Genomic DNA, 17,869 nt, shown 5'->3' with positions numbered 1-17,869 from the left:
AGAAAGATTAAAAAGTACCCTTGAGTACTAGTCTTTTTTAGCCATGCCCACCTGTGGCACTGGAAGTTCCTGGGCCAGGGATCACACCTGCACCACGGCAGTGACAAGCCTGGGTCTTTAACCCACTGCACCACCAGGGAACTCCCTACAGTGTTTTATATTTTTACTGGGGTTTGCCAAGTTTTCACTTGGCTTCTAAGTTAGGAGTGTCTAGAAATATAAGGCCGGGTCATTGCTCCCTCATTAATCTTTGTGATGGTTCCCCAAGAACACTGGAGTTTGGTTTTGAGAGGGAGAGAGACAGATGAAACCAAGTGCTGCCGCGCCCTGGCCAGGGCCAGCCGGGCGGTGCCCTCATTTCTAAGAAGGGCTGGACTATTTCCCTTTTAAAATAACCCTGGTGGCCGGGCCTGGTGACTAAGAGGCATCACAAGACAGTCCTCATGACCCAGCCCGTGGGGAGTGGGGAGGCTCGGCTGTGCCCTAGAGTAGCCTGGCCACGCCGGGGCATGGAGAGGACTGGCAATAATGGGCAAGCAAGCAATACTGCTGCTGGACAGGGTCCGCCTTCCAGGGCCCGAGACCGTCTCATGTGGGACGTGAACAGCGATAACTGGAGGAGGCGGAGAGCTCTCTCCTTCCAAATACCACACATGAGACCAGGGTCACAGATACGCTGTAGATGTTCAAGTGACTGAGTAAGAATCAAATCCAGGTCTGTGTGGGGGGTGTAAGAGGCAGGGATGCTGGACATCATTTCCTTCTCTTGAAGGAAGGAGCAGGGTGGCGGGACTGCTGGAGCGGCCACAGCCAGGGCGGATCAGCAGCTACAAATCAAAGACCAGCTTGGAAAACCAGGGAGAAGGATGTAAACAGAATAAAAACAACAAATACCGCCACATCTCGTTAAATTATCAGAATGTAAGTGTTTTGATCATTAAATTATCAGAATATAAATGTTCTGATTTTCTTTAAGGTCAAAAGTTAAAAACAAAATGAGATTGGTGTGCAGGAGAAAAGAGAGCGAAACAAAATCGTCTTGAAGCTGCCCAATGTTTCATCTTTTTAGAGTCTTCAGAAAAAACCTGAACGGAAAAAGAGAAACCAAAGGCGCTCACGTTGTTGTTCTCTTGACAAAACTTACCTGGAGAATCTGCCGTGGAGGCATTATAACTGGAGGTCTGGGGCAAGCTTTTAAACTTTGGGGTGATCCTTCGAGGATGGGGGGTCACAAAAAGCTGCTTTGGTGTCTGCCCAAACTCCAAAATCTGGGTCAGCAGGGCCACCTTCTCATCAGGATCCTCAATGCTGCAGGACAAAACACAGGCCATGTGGTGACTGCTGGGTTTAAGCTCCTTGAAAGCAGGGATTTCAAAATACAGGTCAACGGGAGAGAGGGGGACCTTCACTCAGAACAGCGACCATGTGCCAGGACTGTCTAGACCATTGCACTGACTTTTAGATAATTTGAGGCTCAGTGACTTACAGAATGGCGAAAGTAAGCTATAGTTCACTGTAACATTTCCATACCTTCATATCAAATAACTGAATTATTTAGACAAAAAGGTAATTTGTAACGCAAGTAGAAATTCCTTATAGATGTAGAAATAAATACCTGTTCAAGTCCACACCTCCTTCATAGGTCAGGGGATGGAACACTGAGAAAAGATACAAAACACTCTTGAAAGATGTACTATCTTGTTACAACATTCTATTCACAATTTTAAAGACGCAACAACTTTAGGCTTTTAGTCAAAGAAACCTATTTTTACTTTGCAAATCAGCCTAATATCATCCCACTTGGGGAGTTCCTGTCATGGCTCAGGGGTTAAAGAACCCAACTAGAATCCATGAGGATGTGGGTTAGATCCCTGGCTCTGCTCAGTGGGTTGAGGATCCAGCATTGTCGTGAGTTGCCGTGTAGGTCACAGACATGGCTTGGATCCCGCATTGCTGAGGCTGTGGTGTAAGCCAGCAGCGGTAGCTCCAACTCAACCCTAGCCTGGGAACCTCCATATGCTGCAAGAGTGGCCCTAAAAAAGGAAAAAAAAAAAAATCCCACTTGGGCAAATACCAAAACAAAACACCCTTGAACTTCTATCCCTCCCTGAGCAGCAACTAAGTGGCAGCAAGGTGGTATCACCTAAGCATATGGCTCACCCCGGGTGAGCAGCAGCCCTCAGCCCCAGTGAGCACAGAGCACCTGCGAGGCGAGAGCGGTCAGTGCCACTTCCCGGCCAGCAACGTGGAGGAGCCCACACTGAAGAGGTGATGCTGAAGGGCAGGTGGCCGCCGCTCGCTGCTCTCCGCTCAGTTACAAAGACCCCTCGTGGGATCCGGAGTTGTGTTCTGTTCCAGTCTGAGTTTTAGCGGAAATCACTGAACGGCTGGAGAGCCCAGGCTAAAACTAGAATTCTTCAGGAAAAGACCCGAGGATCAAGGGAAGGAGGCATCTTTAGGCAAAAGCACTTCCTCCTCTTTCACTCATTATCTAGCCGGGGGTCCTGGAGCCAGGAGGCCCTGGCTGCTGAGCTAAGGTCTTCTGCCCAGAAAACAAGCTTGAGTGTTGCAAGCTCATCGTGGTTGGGGGGGGATTCTCTCTCATCTCCATCAAACACTAAAGGACGCTTCAATAATGGTTACGCACCATTATGGGCTTCAACAGCATCCCTCCCCTTTTGCTTGTAGCCAAACACGAGATCGATCCACTCGTGAAGGTGCTCGGACACATGGTCGCTTTCCAGCGCGTCTCTGCTCTTCTGGAGGAAGTCCTCGGGACCTGGCAGGGAGCACCAAACACCCCACGTCACCACCGCCGTCCTTCCCATTTCCATTGTCTCCCCATACGCATCTCAAGCCTCAGGGTGGGCAAGGGGGAGTTTTCCTACTGAGGTTTCCCCCTTGTCATAAAAAATACACCTTTGGCGAGGGGAGGGGCGGGGGGGTGGCAAAAATTGTTTGTACAACATTTAGGTCTTTCAAATACATACTCATGTTTTTACATCAGACTCACAGACTTATCTCATTCAGGAGGAGAATTACACTGTCTTTAAAAAAGATCTAAGTAAACAGTGAAGTTTCACCTTCAGGCCTAGCATTTCTCTCGTCTGCACGTGAAGGCGGTACTCACTCTGGGCCCACGGCGGGAGCTCGACATCTTCAACCAGCTGCCCTCCTTGCTTCTTCCCCAAATCCAACCTCAGGCTATTCACCAAAAAGCTGACGTCTTCACCGTAGAATTCTGGAATCAGCTGAGAGTTTCAGGGGAAGAACAAAAAAAAAAGAAGAGCAACAGACATTTTGTGAGGCAGTTAAGAGACAAGCCAGTGGCTCATCAGCTTGGGAATGGCTTACCTCTTTAAAATCAGTTGCACCATCCAAACAGTTTCTCCAAGTTTCTGCAATACTAAATATGGAAAGAACTCAAGTGATTTTATATCCAGGGTATGGGAACAGCAACAGCAGCCTTCCTAGGCCCTAGATCATTTCTCTCAACCCAAAGCTCCCAACCAATCGCCCAAACCACCCTTTTATTGAAAGCTCAGCCCACACAGGGAGTGAGCTCAGAGTCAGGACATGGGCCGGAGGTGGGGGAACACCCCCACGTCGAGTCTGGGAGCCTCTACCCACACCTACCCAGGGCTAATCCAAGGGCCCTCAAGGCAGGTGCTTAAAAACACTGAAAACTTAGCACAACTATTTTTTTTTTTTTTGTCTTTTGTCTGTTGTTGCTATTTCTTGGGCCCCTCCCGCGGCATATGGAGATTCCCAGGCTAGGGGTCGAATCGGAGCTGTAGCCACCGGACTATGCCAGGGCCACAGCAATGCGGGATCCGAGCCGCGTCTGCAACCTACACCACAGCTCACGGCAACGCCGGATCGTTAACCCACTGAGCAAGGGCAGGGACCGAACCCACAACCTCATGGTTCCTAGTCGGATTCGTTAACCACTGCGCCACGACGGGAACTCCAGCACAACTATTTTAATTGCTTTTTTCAAAAAGAGATTATAAACACATGCAGAGCTTAGAAAAAGACTGGAAAGACAGCTCAAAATGAGCATTGTCTCAGCATGGCCAGATGCCAAACATTTTCTCCTCCATATATATTTTTGAAGAAATATTTTTATAATAAAAATAGTCAGAACTGTATTCAATTTATAGCAGGATTATTTAGAACAATGAAATGTCGGAAAAAGTCTAAACGTCCAACCATAAATAGCTTAAATAGTTAAATTATGGCACACATTAGGATAAGATACAGGAATTTTTTAAAAAATCACTGTTTTGAAGAATACCTAATAGTAGGGAGATAGAGTCTTGCGCAAGATCTACTACAAGACTACAAAAGGCAGGACGAAAAACTATATTCTCATATTTATACACATACACACACGACTACACAAAACCTGAGAGGAATATAGTCCCTGTAGTGATTTTTTTTACATGTCCTTCCATTTTTGCTTATGTCTAGTGTTTTGAAATAAGCACGGTGCACGTGTAAAGGGAAAGTCTAAAAGCGGCGATGGCGGCTGCATCGGGTCGAACCTGTTGAACATTCTATCCGCGTGATCGAATCTTCCGTTCTGCAGACACAGCATATATTCTGGTGCTGGGGGCGGGGAGGGAGGAGAACCGGAGTTAACATCTCAGAACCACTGAAGGGACCTCCTGAGCTAACATCTAAGCTGGGACATGAGCACTCTTACCAATCCTGACAAGATAAAAGAGCACATAACCCGGGGAGGAGTAGTGGCTGCCGTACATGAACTTGGGCTCCGGCATTTCCTGGTAGCGCGTCTGCAACACGTGGAGAAAAGCAGCACTGAGTGTTGGCTTCAAGAACAGACTCCAGGAGGAAGAGTTTAAGGAAATCATGGCTCAGAGACATCCTGTCCCCACCTCCCTCTTACAACAGGAAAAGAGGATAAAAGAGGGAAATCTGAATAAACACAGCACCCTTGCAACAAGGATCTGGTTTTCTTGGCTCAGTGGAAGCAATGTCCTGGCTGGACTGAAATGAACAAGTTTTATGCATCTCTTATGCGATTCACCAGAGAGCATGTTCCTGAAAATAAATCTGTATGCCTGCTTCCTACCTCCTGAACTGTAGGAAAAAAACGCAAATTCGGAGCAGCTAAATTCCCATTCCTGGGGAAGGGGGGGTGGGCAGGCAAGGAGGGAGATGAAGAACCCCCCCACCCAAGTCCTGGAGATGTGAATTTCAGGTGCGACAAGAACACAGGCCTGGGCTCCCAGGGTTCCTTAGAAACCAGGAATCCCCAAGTCCACTCACCAGCAGCCTCTCCAGACGCTCCTTGTTAAGGGCCCCCACTGGCTTACTGAGGTCCCGGAAGGTTCCTGGATTTGACAAATCTATAAAATAACAACATCAGCCTCTGAACTGACACACAGGCACACATTTATTTCCAAACAATAAACAGTTCCCTTAAAATGAAGGCAGATCCATTAGAATGATAGCATTTCTGATCGTTATTTATGTGGCTGTGAAGGTTAGAACTTTTATGTTAGTGACAACCACTCAAGAGTAGTATCTCTAGCTTGCAAATGCCTTGAATACTGATATTAAAAAAAGACTTGATTTTAGGAGTTCCTGTCGTGGTGCAGCGGAAAAAGAATCCAACTAGGAACCATGAGGTTTCGGGCTTGATCCCTGGCCTCGCTCAGTAGGTTAAGGATCCGGCATTGCTGTGAGCTGTGGTGTAGGTTGCAGATTCGGCTTGGAGCTGACGTTGCTGTGGCTGTGTAGGCTGGCAGCTACAGCTCCGATTGGACCCCTAACCTGGGAACCTCCCATGTGCCACTGGTACAGCCCTAAGAGGACAAAAGACCAAAAAAAAAATATATAAAAATTAAAAAATAAGACTTGATTTTGAAAAACTATATTCCAAAGTAAACCAAAAATAAATTTCAAAAGCCATTATTTTACCAAAATTTATTTAACTTTGAATTACAGTGATAGTATTCTTCTGTGATAATGGCATCACTTGAGAACTGGGGACCTGACTAATATCAGAGAAATAAATGATCGTATTTCTAGAAAAGCTATTAACCTCTTTCAAGTACAAGCGTTCAATTAGTGAACTGTCAAATTAACTGTACACATCATCTAATTTTAAGATACTACCTGGGAGTTGCCGCCATGGCTCAGTGGTTAACGAACCCGACTAGGAACCATGAGGTTGTGGGGTTCAATCCCTGGCCTTGCTCAGTGGGTTGAGGATCCGGTGTTGCCATGAGCTGTGGTGTAGGTTACAGACACGGCTCGGATCTGGCATTGCTGTGGCTGTGGTATAGGCCGGCAGCTCTAGCTCCGATTCGACACCTAGCCTGAGAACTTCCATATGCCACAGCTGCGGCCCTAGAAAAGACAAAAAGACAAAATAAATAAGACACTACCAAATAAAATTATGATACAATCACATTTTTGCTAAAATAATTTGAGGAGTTCCTGTCGTGGTGCAGTGGTTAACAAATTCGACTAGGAATGATGAGGTTGTGGGTTCGAGCCCTGGCGTTGCTCAGTGGGTTAAGGATCTGGCATTGCCCTGAGTGTGGTATAGGTCGCAGACCAGGCTCGGATCCCGCGTTGCTGTGGCTCTGGTGTAGGATGGTGGCTACAGCTCCGATTGGACTCCCAGCCTGGGAACCTCCATATGCCGTAGGTAAATGCTAGAAAAGGAAAAAAGACAAAAAAATAAAAATAATTTGAGATATGCATATACATGTATATATACCACGAAGTTAAAATAGTTGTTACGTGATAATACTAAAATACTCAAATAAAAATTGTGTTCTATAATGAATAGCTATTGCTTTTGGTAATCATATTTTTAATGTGAATTTTAAAGTAACATAATAACCTGAGATACTATTTTCAAAGTGGAACAAGTAACTTCAAACCAGGTACTTATAGGTAATTATGGTAACAAGGGCTTATTACATGCTCTGCGTGGTCTTCAAGTATTTGAGTGCTTTTTTTTTTTTTTTTTGAGGAATTAAATTCCACAGAGAAAACTGCGAAACATAAAATCCATATGACCAGCAGGTATGGTGGCTGGAGAGAGGTCACCTTGAGTAGTGACATGGGAAGGGAAACTGAGCGCCCTCTGCTGGAGGCACGTACCCAGCTCGGCGCTGCAGTAGTCGCTGATGACCCAGGGGAACACTGGGTACTGTGAGAGGTCATTGCAGCTGCGGTCAGCCAGGGTGTTGAGGTGCAGCAGGTACTGGTAGTTGGATAGGTGCCCGCGCTGCCACTGCAGCATGTAGCTTTCGGCCGTGCGCTCCGCCACGTGGTGCTCTGCGGGGACAAGATGGGGCCTCTGAGCTCCGTGCTCCTACCCACGCATCCCCAGCCTAGACAAGCGCCATGGAGGCGTCCCACGTACAGCCTTCAACCCACGTTTTTCAAAAAGTACGCTTTAAGAAAGGTAGGCTATGGTTTGTTTTCACCAGAGCTGTTCCTTTAAGTGAGCATCTCCAAGATCCAGGAGGGAAAATTATTAAGTACAGGATATGTAAAACATATCCTTCTCTATGAAATCTATGGTATGAAACAGATAAAGTATGGTGCAAATATAGAAATATTACATGGTAATATATATCCATACAGAGTCTATACTAGGCACTAACAAAGAATCCTTCCAAGTGTGCTTGAGGGTTTTTTTGGTTCTGGTTTTTTGTTTGTTTTTTGTTTTTTTTTTTGGGCAGCACCTGCTGCATACAGAAGTTCCCAGGCCAGGGATCAAACTCACACCACGGCAGTGACAACTCAGGATCCTTAACCCATTGAGCCACTAGGGAACTCCCAAATGTGTTAGAATTTTAATGCCTTGAAGAAGCCATGACCATTTGTAAAAGCTCATTTCCTACATTTCTTATCAAAAAACAATCTTTTTCTTTTAGATCTGGAAGATGGGAGGGTGCTACTGCTAATTTGTCAATGACTGTGTATTATTTTTGACAGCGAGGAAAACAGGAGCATGCAACTACTCAAACTAGAACAGCCAGAGAGACCACTGGCAGAAATCCCACAGGAGAAATGCAACCACAGATTGTGTGGCACCAATGATACCTTCCCTATAAAGGGAGTCAAAATGAGTCTATTTTGTTTAGAAAACCCTGCTTTCAACTTTTTATCTGCAACAACGTATCTAACTCATTTGTTGATTAATACTTTGCCAACTTTTTCTCTAGTCAGCTATTAGGGAAAGGGCTTAAAAAAAAAAAAAATCACAACACATATTCTGATTTTCCATTCTCATAACATCTCAGAGAAAGCCTGAACCATCAATAAACTCCAAACAAGCAGACTTTAGGCCTGTCAAGTTTTTTGAATTGAGTTAGGACTCACCATGACAGTGAGTTTTGTTGTTCTAATCTTGTTATAGTTAGAAAAGTTAAATGAAAAAAATTAGAATACAGGTGATAACAGTAAACTTATACCAAAGCTATATTTGATACACATTAAGTGAATAGCTTACTGTGAGGGGGAAAAAAAAGCTAAACCTACTGTAAAATTAAATGCTCTTTACTGAAAGTAAACTATTCCTCCTTGGCGAAAATGTCTAAGTAAATAACTCACTATACCTCATAAGCAGTTTCACTTTATGTTTGGAGCAGCAGACAGAATGAAGATGGTATTAATAAAATGCCAACATCTTTTTAAAAAATCATTCCATTTTAGCCACCCAGCACCTTTGAAAACAATTCAACTGCACAACTTAATATGTTTATGCTTGAAAAGAAAAATACCGGTGTTCTGATAAAGGTAGGAAAACTCACATCTCCCAGGGAAGACTGAGGAAATATTAAAAGCGAACCAAGTTCCATGGAACCACAGAAGGTTCATTCGTTCTTCTGTATTGTCTTCCAGATTTGGAATCAAGATCACGATTAAGGACCGCAACCATGTGACTGGGTAATTCACTGTCTCCCAGGAAGAAACTGAATCCTGGTTTTCATAAACATAAGACTGGACATAAAAATAATTAGGTGGACATGTAAGGATAACCTGACCCCTTTGCTGTACAGTGGGAAAATAAATTAAAATAAAAAAAATAATTAGGTGGGAGCGTCCTCTGTGGCACAATGGGATTGATGGCTTCTTCACAGGGCCGGGATGCAGGTTTTATCCCTGGTCTAGCACAGTGGGTTAAGGATCTGGCGTTGCCGCAGGTGTGGTGTTGGCCACAACTGTGGCTCAGATCTGATCCTTGGCCCAGAACTCTATACACAACAGGGCGGCAAAAAAAGAAAAAAGAAAGAAAAAATTAGGTGGATCTTTACAATTCATTCAACTTGGGGATTAAGACACACAAAAAACATTTAAATACATTTGTCAAGAGTTTTTAAAACACAGAATCAGAGTGAACTACCACCAAATTCCATTCTATTTCTCTTCATTTCTAAAATGCTTTTCTGCTAACCATGGTTACTGCTGAGAAGTCAGCTGAACCACAGAGAGGTGGTTCTGGACACAGCCTTTTCCTTCTCTTGTTCCCCAGCCCCGTCATTCAGGAGCCGAACCACCCTCACAGGACAGACACACGGGTTGAGAGCCAACCTAGATACGTGGCAATAAAGAAATAGAGGTCGTCTCGGTCCTGAGGTTCATAGAACTTCAGGTAGATGTCGGAACACAGGTCATCTTCTGTGCAAAACACTTCCAAGCCCTACAAATCCAGAGAGAAAACAAATAGCACTGCATTCACCTTCCAGTCTCAAGATAAGCAACCCAAGACCAAAAGATGCTTCAATTACACATCTACATTATTTATTTGGAGGTCCTGAATGCATATTCCCCAGCTATGAATTCGATCTGTATAAGGACAAGTCCTGTGCCTCAATTAAACTTTGTAAAACTCCTTGTGGTGTGGAGTATTTTTACTCATAAAGAGCATTTGTGAATCTATTATTGTGAAATTCAAACCTGGCTGGTCTGTGTCTTCACGGATCTTCAAACACAGATGTTCAACTTTCTTTTCGAAGTTAAATCATAATTACATCAAATTAACCAATAATTGACTAACTCATCCAACCAGTAGGTTGCAATTATTCTTCAAATAACTATGGGCTGTGAATGCTTTGTTGGCGAGGCCAAGATGGGACGGGAACAGAGAGGATGAATGTTCAGCATGGCCTGGTTCACACAGCCTTTCACCATGTCCAGCGAGGGAACTCAGGGCCTACCCCCGGAGTCTCAACTTCACTGTGAAATAGTGTCTCATCAACCCCACATGGACTGGGCTAGGAAACAAACATGGTCCATAAACCGCCTGGGACACAGAAGGTACTGAATCAATGGCTAGTTCTCCTCTTCCTGATTCATCTCTCTATGCAAAACAAGTGGAGATTTTTAATAGGATCTGTTCCCCTCATTCTCTAGTAGCACCAGAAATGGAGAGTCGCCTTTTAAGTAAAACAGGCAGGAAATGGTTAAATTTCATAAATATAAAATACAAAAATGAGACACTTAAAATTCCACGATGCTTTTGTATGTAATGCCACCAGCTGACTGGTGCATCTTCAAAGGAGAACAAATACACGGATGCTGCTGTTGAATTAAAGCCTGACATGGGACTGGCTTCTACAGTAAGCCTGTGGGCCAACAGGAGGGTGGACATGGGCCTCCTGGGGGAATGTGGGGAGGACAATGAGGGGACTTACATGGGCCTTTCGTCCACTTCTCTCTCCCCCGGGGCCTGAGGGCCCACTTAATAGAAGTTAGCAGTGAACATGCCACAGCTTCACTGAGAGCTTCCAAACTTGCCTTGGAGACCTCGCTGCTCGAAAAGGTGGTGGCGGGGAGCCCGGGGTGGGCTCTGCAAGGGCCACCCCCACAGGAACCCAGAGCCCTGAGAACTCAGCTCAGAGGAGATACCCAAGGCCCTCTAGCACTCCTGCTCTTGGAGCCCAAGTCATTTTCACAGCAGCCCTGCTACCTACAGATTTACTCCTTTGTAAACGCCCAGCTCATCCCAAAAAGGAGCGGCCAGACTCTGAGCCCATCACAAAACCCCACACCCGTCCTTTCCAGAGGTGCCCCAGGTATTCATACGTCAATAAACCACTGGCAAAACGGAAGCTGGGACCCCATCCTCTGGACGGGATGGTTCCACAAACTCACCAATGGCATGAGGCCATGCCTCCTCCTGTAAACGCGGCGCACATCCTGCAGCGTTATCTGGACCACGGGTTTCTTTAAAAGTAGAAAGACCGTCTCAAACATCAACACTGACTCAGAAGCCACCCATCAGCGTCTGGAAGGGGAAACGGCAGCCCAATCCCACCTTCCAGATGAGTTACCAAACAGAAACTGGGAAAACAGCGCTTGCAGCAGGACACACCTCACTTTACTCTTCGCCAGCTTTCGGACCAGGGACATACTCCCCCCCCCCCACTCTGTACCCCAAAATAAATAATGCGCGCCTCTATCTCCCAGGTGAGGTTGTTAGTGATAAGGGTTTTCTTCTTTTTTCCTTTTTGGAGTTTGGAGAGGAGAAAGGTTTATTCCAAGGGCCAAGCAAGAATAGGCAGCTTGTGCTCAGAAGCCCTGAATGGCGATAGGGAATATTCGAGGACTGGTGTATACAACCTCTTGCTTTTTATAGGTTTTCCCTTTCTATAGACCTATGGTTTGCTTAGAACTGACACCTTTTTTTTAGAATCTCTTACCTCCTTAAGCCCTATAGTGTATTAAGGCTCATAAACAGCTGGAATATAAACCAGACTCTCAACTTGAAGGAAAATTTCCTTGCTTCTCTAGAGCCTTAAGAGACTAGTAAGATGAAGGAGGTCAGAAAAGGCACTGAGGTTGGCTAAAAGCCGGGGCTGGGGGTGCTGCCTGAAGACGGGCCAAGGACTGCAAGAGACCTGGGAAGAACTAACTACTCTGTTATTTCTGTGAAAGTACCTGCCCAAGCCACAGCCACGGCCCAGCCAATGCATTACACCAGGGAATGCCAGTGGCAATGTGTTGTCTGCCGGAGGGCCCAACAGGCGTGCCCCCCCACCCCTGGTGGACATCGCTGTTAGGGCAGCATGTGCGACACATGGATGTTACCAGGCTAGGGGTCCAACTAGAGCTGCAGGTTCTGGCCTACACCACAGCCACACATGATCCAAGCCACGTCCACGACCTACACCACAGCTCAGGGCAACGCAGGATCATTAACCCACTTAGCAGGGCTAGGGATCGAACCTGCATCCTGAGGGACACTAGTTAGGCTGGTTACAACTAAGCCACAACAGGAACTCAACACTCCTGTTCTTGAAGCTCCTGCCAAATGGCTCAAACGTACAATCTATTAGGATTTCTGTTCTTTCAACGAACCACTCTGAAGAGGGGCCAGATCCACATAACGCAGCCAATCTTCACACGTTTTAGTGCAGAAATCCGAGCTGACTTTCTGGCTCAGTGTGAAAGAGAGGACTGTTTCCACCCTGAGGGAGCAGCGCTGCAGCTGCCCAACGACAGGGTCACACGTGCACCTCCGCAGCGGCTGGCAGAGGACCGCCTCTAGGGAGAGACTCGGGGCGGCTGATTTTCTTCGTAAAGAAAGAAAATCAGGAAACACCAACTTAGGTGTACATGTGGGCAGAGGTACAGAAAACATCCATCTCTTCTTAGTATATTTCATGGCTCTTCTGCAGAAGTGCTTCCAAGTAGAAAGAATAAACCTCCAGGGACCCTTCACCAGAGTCATGGGGCAGGGGTTCTTTTCACAACGTGGAGACACGTGACCCCGAAATGACTGAACCTAAGTCAGAAGAGCTCAGACTCCGATGAGTGAACATTAGGATCACACAACACAGGGAGCCTGTCAAATACCAGACGCTGGATGGGAACAGGAAGGTACTTCTCCTCCTCCCCAAAATTTTGGACATGAGAATCCTGGAATTGTGAAGTCGAGTTCATGGGAAAGAGAGCTTGAAGACAAAAACTGCAGCGCAAAGGAGCCCCCACGGCCTGCAGTCTCCTTACCGGGTACCCGTTGAGAGGCTGAAAATACAGGGTGGTGTCAGTGATGCACACGTGTCCAGGGTTTGTCACCAGAGGGGTCACCATTTCTGCTTTGCATTCCATGTGCAGCTTTTCAGAAACACTTTGGAATCTGAGAATATATTTGTCAGCAAAAGCAAGAAAAATCAGAAACTGATTTTCTAGGCTGAACTTTATGTGAGGGAGCTACAGTGCGACTCTGCAGAACAAGCGTCTGAACATTACATTCAATACAAGAAAAATGGTAACATAAGTTAGCCGCTTAAATAAAACTGACTATAAAACAGTATACCAAGTACTTGGTTTTTAAAAAGCATTTGAGGTTATGTATCGAAGAGAAGGCAGGCAAGTAAAAAAAATACCAAGCAACCCTTTGGCTGAACTCTTAATTCCTCCTCCAAATAAGTCGGCCTTGAAACACTCTGACATTAACATAATTTTCTATTTGTGTCATCAAGACCTATTTTTACAGTCACAGAAACCGTTTTGGCATAGATAGCATCTATTTCACACCACCCTTCATAACACTGAGTACATAATTACTTGAATATCAGTTCCAAGGTATAGTCTTCTGTGGGTTTAAGTCTGTAAAACCAGTCGAAGGTGATTGCTATTGTTATTCCCTCCTAAATTTAAATAAAAGACTTTTTTTTTTTGCTTTACTAAACAAAATAGAAGGGAAACAACCGAATCATCAATATTTTAAGGCAATTACTTAGCTAAATAACTGGGTTACCAATAGGTCTCCTCCACAAGTAACAAAACAAAAGCATCAGGGCAGGCTTCCCCTCCAGCTGGGCCTGGGAGGGGCCCCCAGCTTCCCCCCACTGTGAACAGCAGCCAGATGGGCTGAAAACCCTCACGTTCTGAAACCCATGAAAAAGCTCAAGCAGCCCAGAGGCAGGACCCAGCGCTGAGTGGCAGGAGGAGCCACCTTCTGTGGTGGGTAAGGGCTGCAGATGAGGCAGGAAGGGAGTCGCCGGAGGGCGGGGATGCAGAGGCGGAGCACGTGGGGCGAAGCGCAGGGAGCCTCCCTAGGCAGAGGCTGGCAGCTCCGCGGAAAGGCACGTGGGCATCGCCAAATGCTCCAGGTACCTGGATCCCCAGCCCTGTTGAGGCCAGTCTGGCTCCCTCAGTAAGATAAATGGTGTGACTTTTCACAGGAGAAACACCACAGTGTAAGAAAAAAATCCTTCAAGTAGTGAAAGAAAACCCCATCAACCCAGAATCCTGTTTCCAACAAAAATACCCTGCCCAAATGAAGGTGAGATAAATGTATTTTCAGAAATGCTGGGTAGAATCTGCCCTGATCAGATCCGTGCCAGAGAAACACGACAAGAAGCTCAGGCAGAAGGGAAATGACCCAGCAGATGCAGCACTGGGTCTGCAGGAAGCAAAGACCAGCACTGGGACGTCAATATTCAAATAGCCGAGGAGACAGAAAAAGATTACTTGTCAGTGTTTTACATTTATGTACACACAAATGTATGTAACCAGAATTCTTTAGAAAGCTAAAATAACAACACTGTATAGGGGTTCTCTGGTTTATGTAGAAATCTAATATAAGACCACAGATCACAATGGGCAGGAGGGGCTATAGGGAACACACTGCAGGAAGGTTCGTGTGTGTGTGTGTGTGAAGGAATGTAAGATACTCCTGTCTGTAGGTACACCCTGTACCCCTCAAAGTGCACACTCCGAGTGACACCAAGTGATAAAGCTAACAAGACGAATCCTTAACAATACCACATTCACCCAAAAGGCAGCAAGCAGCAAAGAAAAGTGAAGCAGAGACAACGAACAAAATGCTAGGAAACAGAGTGGGTTTAAAACCAACTATCAATAGTTACTTAATTATAAGTGAATTAGGGAGTTCCCGTTGTGGCTCAGTGGTTAACAAATCCGACTAGGAACCATGAGGTTGCGGGTTCGGTCCCTGCCCTTGCTCAGTGGGTTGACGATCCGGCGTTGCCGTGAGCTGTGGTGTAGGTTGCAGACGCGGCTCGGATCCCGCGTTGCTGTGGCTCTGGTGTAGGCCGGTGGCTGCTCTGATTCGACCCCTAGCCTGGGAACCTCCATATGCCGTGGGAGTGGCCCAAAGAAATAGCAAAAAGACAAAAAAAAAAAAAAAGCAAGACAACTATAAACAGTGTGTATTTTCGGAAACGGAATAAGACACAGGTTAAAAGTAAAATGGTAGAAAAGGATATACCATGCAATCACAACACTTAAGAAAACTGGTGTGTGATCAGTTTTCTTTCAGGGATCATTTCTATAGTTTGTTACTAGAAGACTCTCATCCTAAGTGAGGTAAGTCAGAAAGAGAAGGACAAGTACCATATGATATTGCTTATATTGGGTATCTTACATACGGCACAAATGAACCTTTCCACAGAAAAGAAACTCATGGACTTGGAGAACAGACATGTGGTTGCTGAGGGGGAGGGGGAGGGAGTGGGATGGACTGGGGATTTGAGGTTGAAAGATGCAAACTATTGCATTTGGTGTGGATAAGCAATGAGATCCTGCTGTGTAGCACAGGGAACTATATTCGGTCACTTGTGATGGAACATGATGGAGGATGATGTGAGAAAAAGAATAATGTATACACGTATGACTGGTTTGTTGTGCTTTACAATAGAAATTGAAAGAACACTGTACATCAACTGTAACGGAAAAATTAAAAAATGGTACCAAAATAGTCAGATATCATATACCATCTATCAGAATTTGACAAATGTTTAAAATGTCTGATTGTGTTAGGTGTAAAAGAAGATGCAGAAAACACACAAGAACACTTTTTCCCACTGGATGTGGAAAAGTCATTTTATCAAAAAGAAAACTGGAGTGGCTTATGGACAAGGAGGAATATTTCTTAAAGATGAAGGGTTCCTTTTATGAAGACGACATCACACATCAAAAGGTACAGAAACCCAGTAACAGAGCCTGACAAGGATGCCTTAACAGAAAGATGCGGGAACTTTTAAAACCCTTTTCTCAGTAACCGACAGACCAAGTCCACAAAGAGTCAGTCGAGTACAGACGATGTGAACAACCATCAACCAACTGGACCTGAAACCAACTGGACCTGAATGACATGAGCCGAACACTCTCCTCCACAACCTCACAGCACACATCCCTCTCAGGGCCTGTGAAACCTTTGCCAGGCAGACCACATGTGGAGCCATAAACAAATCCCTACAAATATCAAAGCACTGAGGCATATATTCTCTGAACCAAGATAGTATTAAACTAGAAATCAATAGCAAAACAAAATTGCCAAATGTGCAGAAGATAAACATATTTCTAAACAACCCAAAGAAAAACCCAAAGGGCCAAAGAAGAAATAATAAAGGAAATCATGAGATATTTTACGTGGATGGTATTGAAAACAGTTCACAATCCGTGGGGTGTAGCTGAGCAGGGCTTAGAGGTAATTTGTCTTAGTCCTGCTTATATCACAAAAGAAGGTCTATAATCAGTGATCTGTGTGTAGGAATCTAGAAAAAGAACAAGTTAAATCCAAAGTAAGCCCAAGGGAAGGGCGCTTCCCTTGTGGCTCAGCAGATTATGAAGCTGATGAGAATCCATGAGGATGGGGGTTCAACCCTGGCCTCACTCAGTGGGTTAAGGATCTGGCCTTGTCATAAGCTGCGATGCAGGTCACAGACGTGGCTTGGATCCTGAGTTGCTGTGGCTGTGGTGTAGGCCGGGAGCTGCAGCTCCAACTAGACCCCTCGTCTGGGAACGTCCATACCGAGTGTGTGGCCCTAAAAAGCAAAAACAAAACACCAGAAACCAAAACCAAACAAAGTGAGCCCAAAGAAGGAAATCATAAGAGCAGACCTCAATTTTATATAAAATGGGAAAACAGAAAAAAAACAAAGTCCAAAGTTAGATCTTTGAAAAGCTTAATGAAATTGGCAAAGCTCTGGTGATAATGATACAGAAAGAAAGAAAACACAAAGCATCAATATAAAGAATAAAAAAGAGGAACCATCGCTACAGATCCTGCTGATGGTTAAAAGGACATTACAATCTTTTTTTTTTTTTTGCCTTTTCTAGGGCCGCTTCCCGTGGCATATGGAGGTTCCTAGGCTAGGGGTCTAATGGGAGCTGAAGCCGCCAGCCTACGCCAGACCCATGGCAACGTGGGATCCGAGCTGAGTCCGTGACCTACACCACAGCCCATGGCAACGTCGGATCCTTAACCCATTGAGCAAGGCCAGGGATCGAACCCACAACCTCAAGGTTCCTAGTCAGATTCACTAACCACTGTGCCACGATGGGAACCCCAGGACATTTACAGTCTTGAGGCCTACATCTGACGACTTAGATGAACCGGACAAAGTTTTTGAAAACCACAACTTGACAAAACAGGCACAAGAAGAAACAGACAAGCAAGAGTCCTATGAATCAAGTAAATAAACTGAGTAATTGTAACAACACTTCAGGCCTAAATGGCTTCACCAATAAATTCTAAGGGAGAAATACAATCCTACACCAACTCTTTTAGGAAAGAAGAGGCATTTCTAACTCCCATTATGTGGTTAGCATAACCCTGATAGCAAAACCTCACACTAAGATTTACAGAGCAACATCCATGAACACAAATTCCTTTACAAATTACTAGCAAAGCACATCCAGCGAAATATAAAAAGGATAGTATATAAGTAGGATTTAGCCCATCATTACAAGATTGTTTTAACAAAAGCAATCAACATAGTTCACAATATTAACAGAATTAAAAAAAAAAGATCTCAAATGCACAGAAAGTATTTAAATTGTAAACATTTTTGAAAATACTCTCAGCAGACCAGGAATACAAAGGGAACTTCCTCAT

General features: G+C 45.0%; 1 protein-coding gene across 2 annotated transcripts in view; it reads right to left on the bottom strand.

Annotated features, from left to right (window-relative positions):
- Positions 1–17,869, bottom strand: part of NSMAF (neutral sphingomyelinase activation associated factor) — a 59,118-nt gene that overhangs the window by 9,029 nt on the left and 32,220 nt on the right. For both annotated transcript variants that reach the window (XM_047783877.1, XM_047783878.1), the window contains 12 exons: positions 13,009–13,138; positions 11,152–11,223; positions 9,589–9,697; positions 7,147–7,323; positions 5,296–5,375; positions 4,709–4,799; positions 4,548–4,611; positions 3,355–3,406; positions 3,131–3,251; positions 2,648–2,779; positions 1,616–1,658; positions 1,145–1,308 (listed from right to left, as the gene is read on the bottom strand). In XM_047783877.1, the coding sequence (XP_047639833.1) occupies positions 1,145–1,308; positions 1,616–1,658; positions 2,648–2,779; positions 3,131–3,251; positions 3,355–3,406; positions 4,548–4,611; positions 4,709–4,799; positions 5,296–5,375; positions 7,147–7,323; positions 9,589–9,697; positions 11,152–11,223; positions 13,009–13,138 (1,235 nt within the window). The remainder of the gene's footprint in view (positions 1–1,144; positions 1,309–1,615; positions 1,659–2,647; positions 2,780–3,130; positions 3,252–3,354; positions 3,407–4,547; positions 4,612–4,708; positions 4,800–5,295; positions 5,376–7,146; positions 7,324–9,588; positions 9,698–11,151; positions 11,224–13,008; positions 13,139–17,869) is intronic.

Source organism: Phacochoerus africanus, chromosome 6, assembly GCF_016906955.1.
Source record: "Phacochoerus africanus isolate WHEZ1 chromosome 6, ROS_Pafr_v1, whole genome shotgun sequence".
Lineage (NCBI taxonomy): Eukaryota > Metazoa > Chordata > Mammalia > Artiodactyla > Suidae > Phacochoerus > Phacochoerus africanus.
This window is presented reverse-complemented; position numbering and strand designations above follow the sequence as displayed.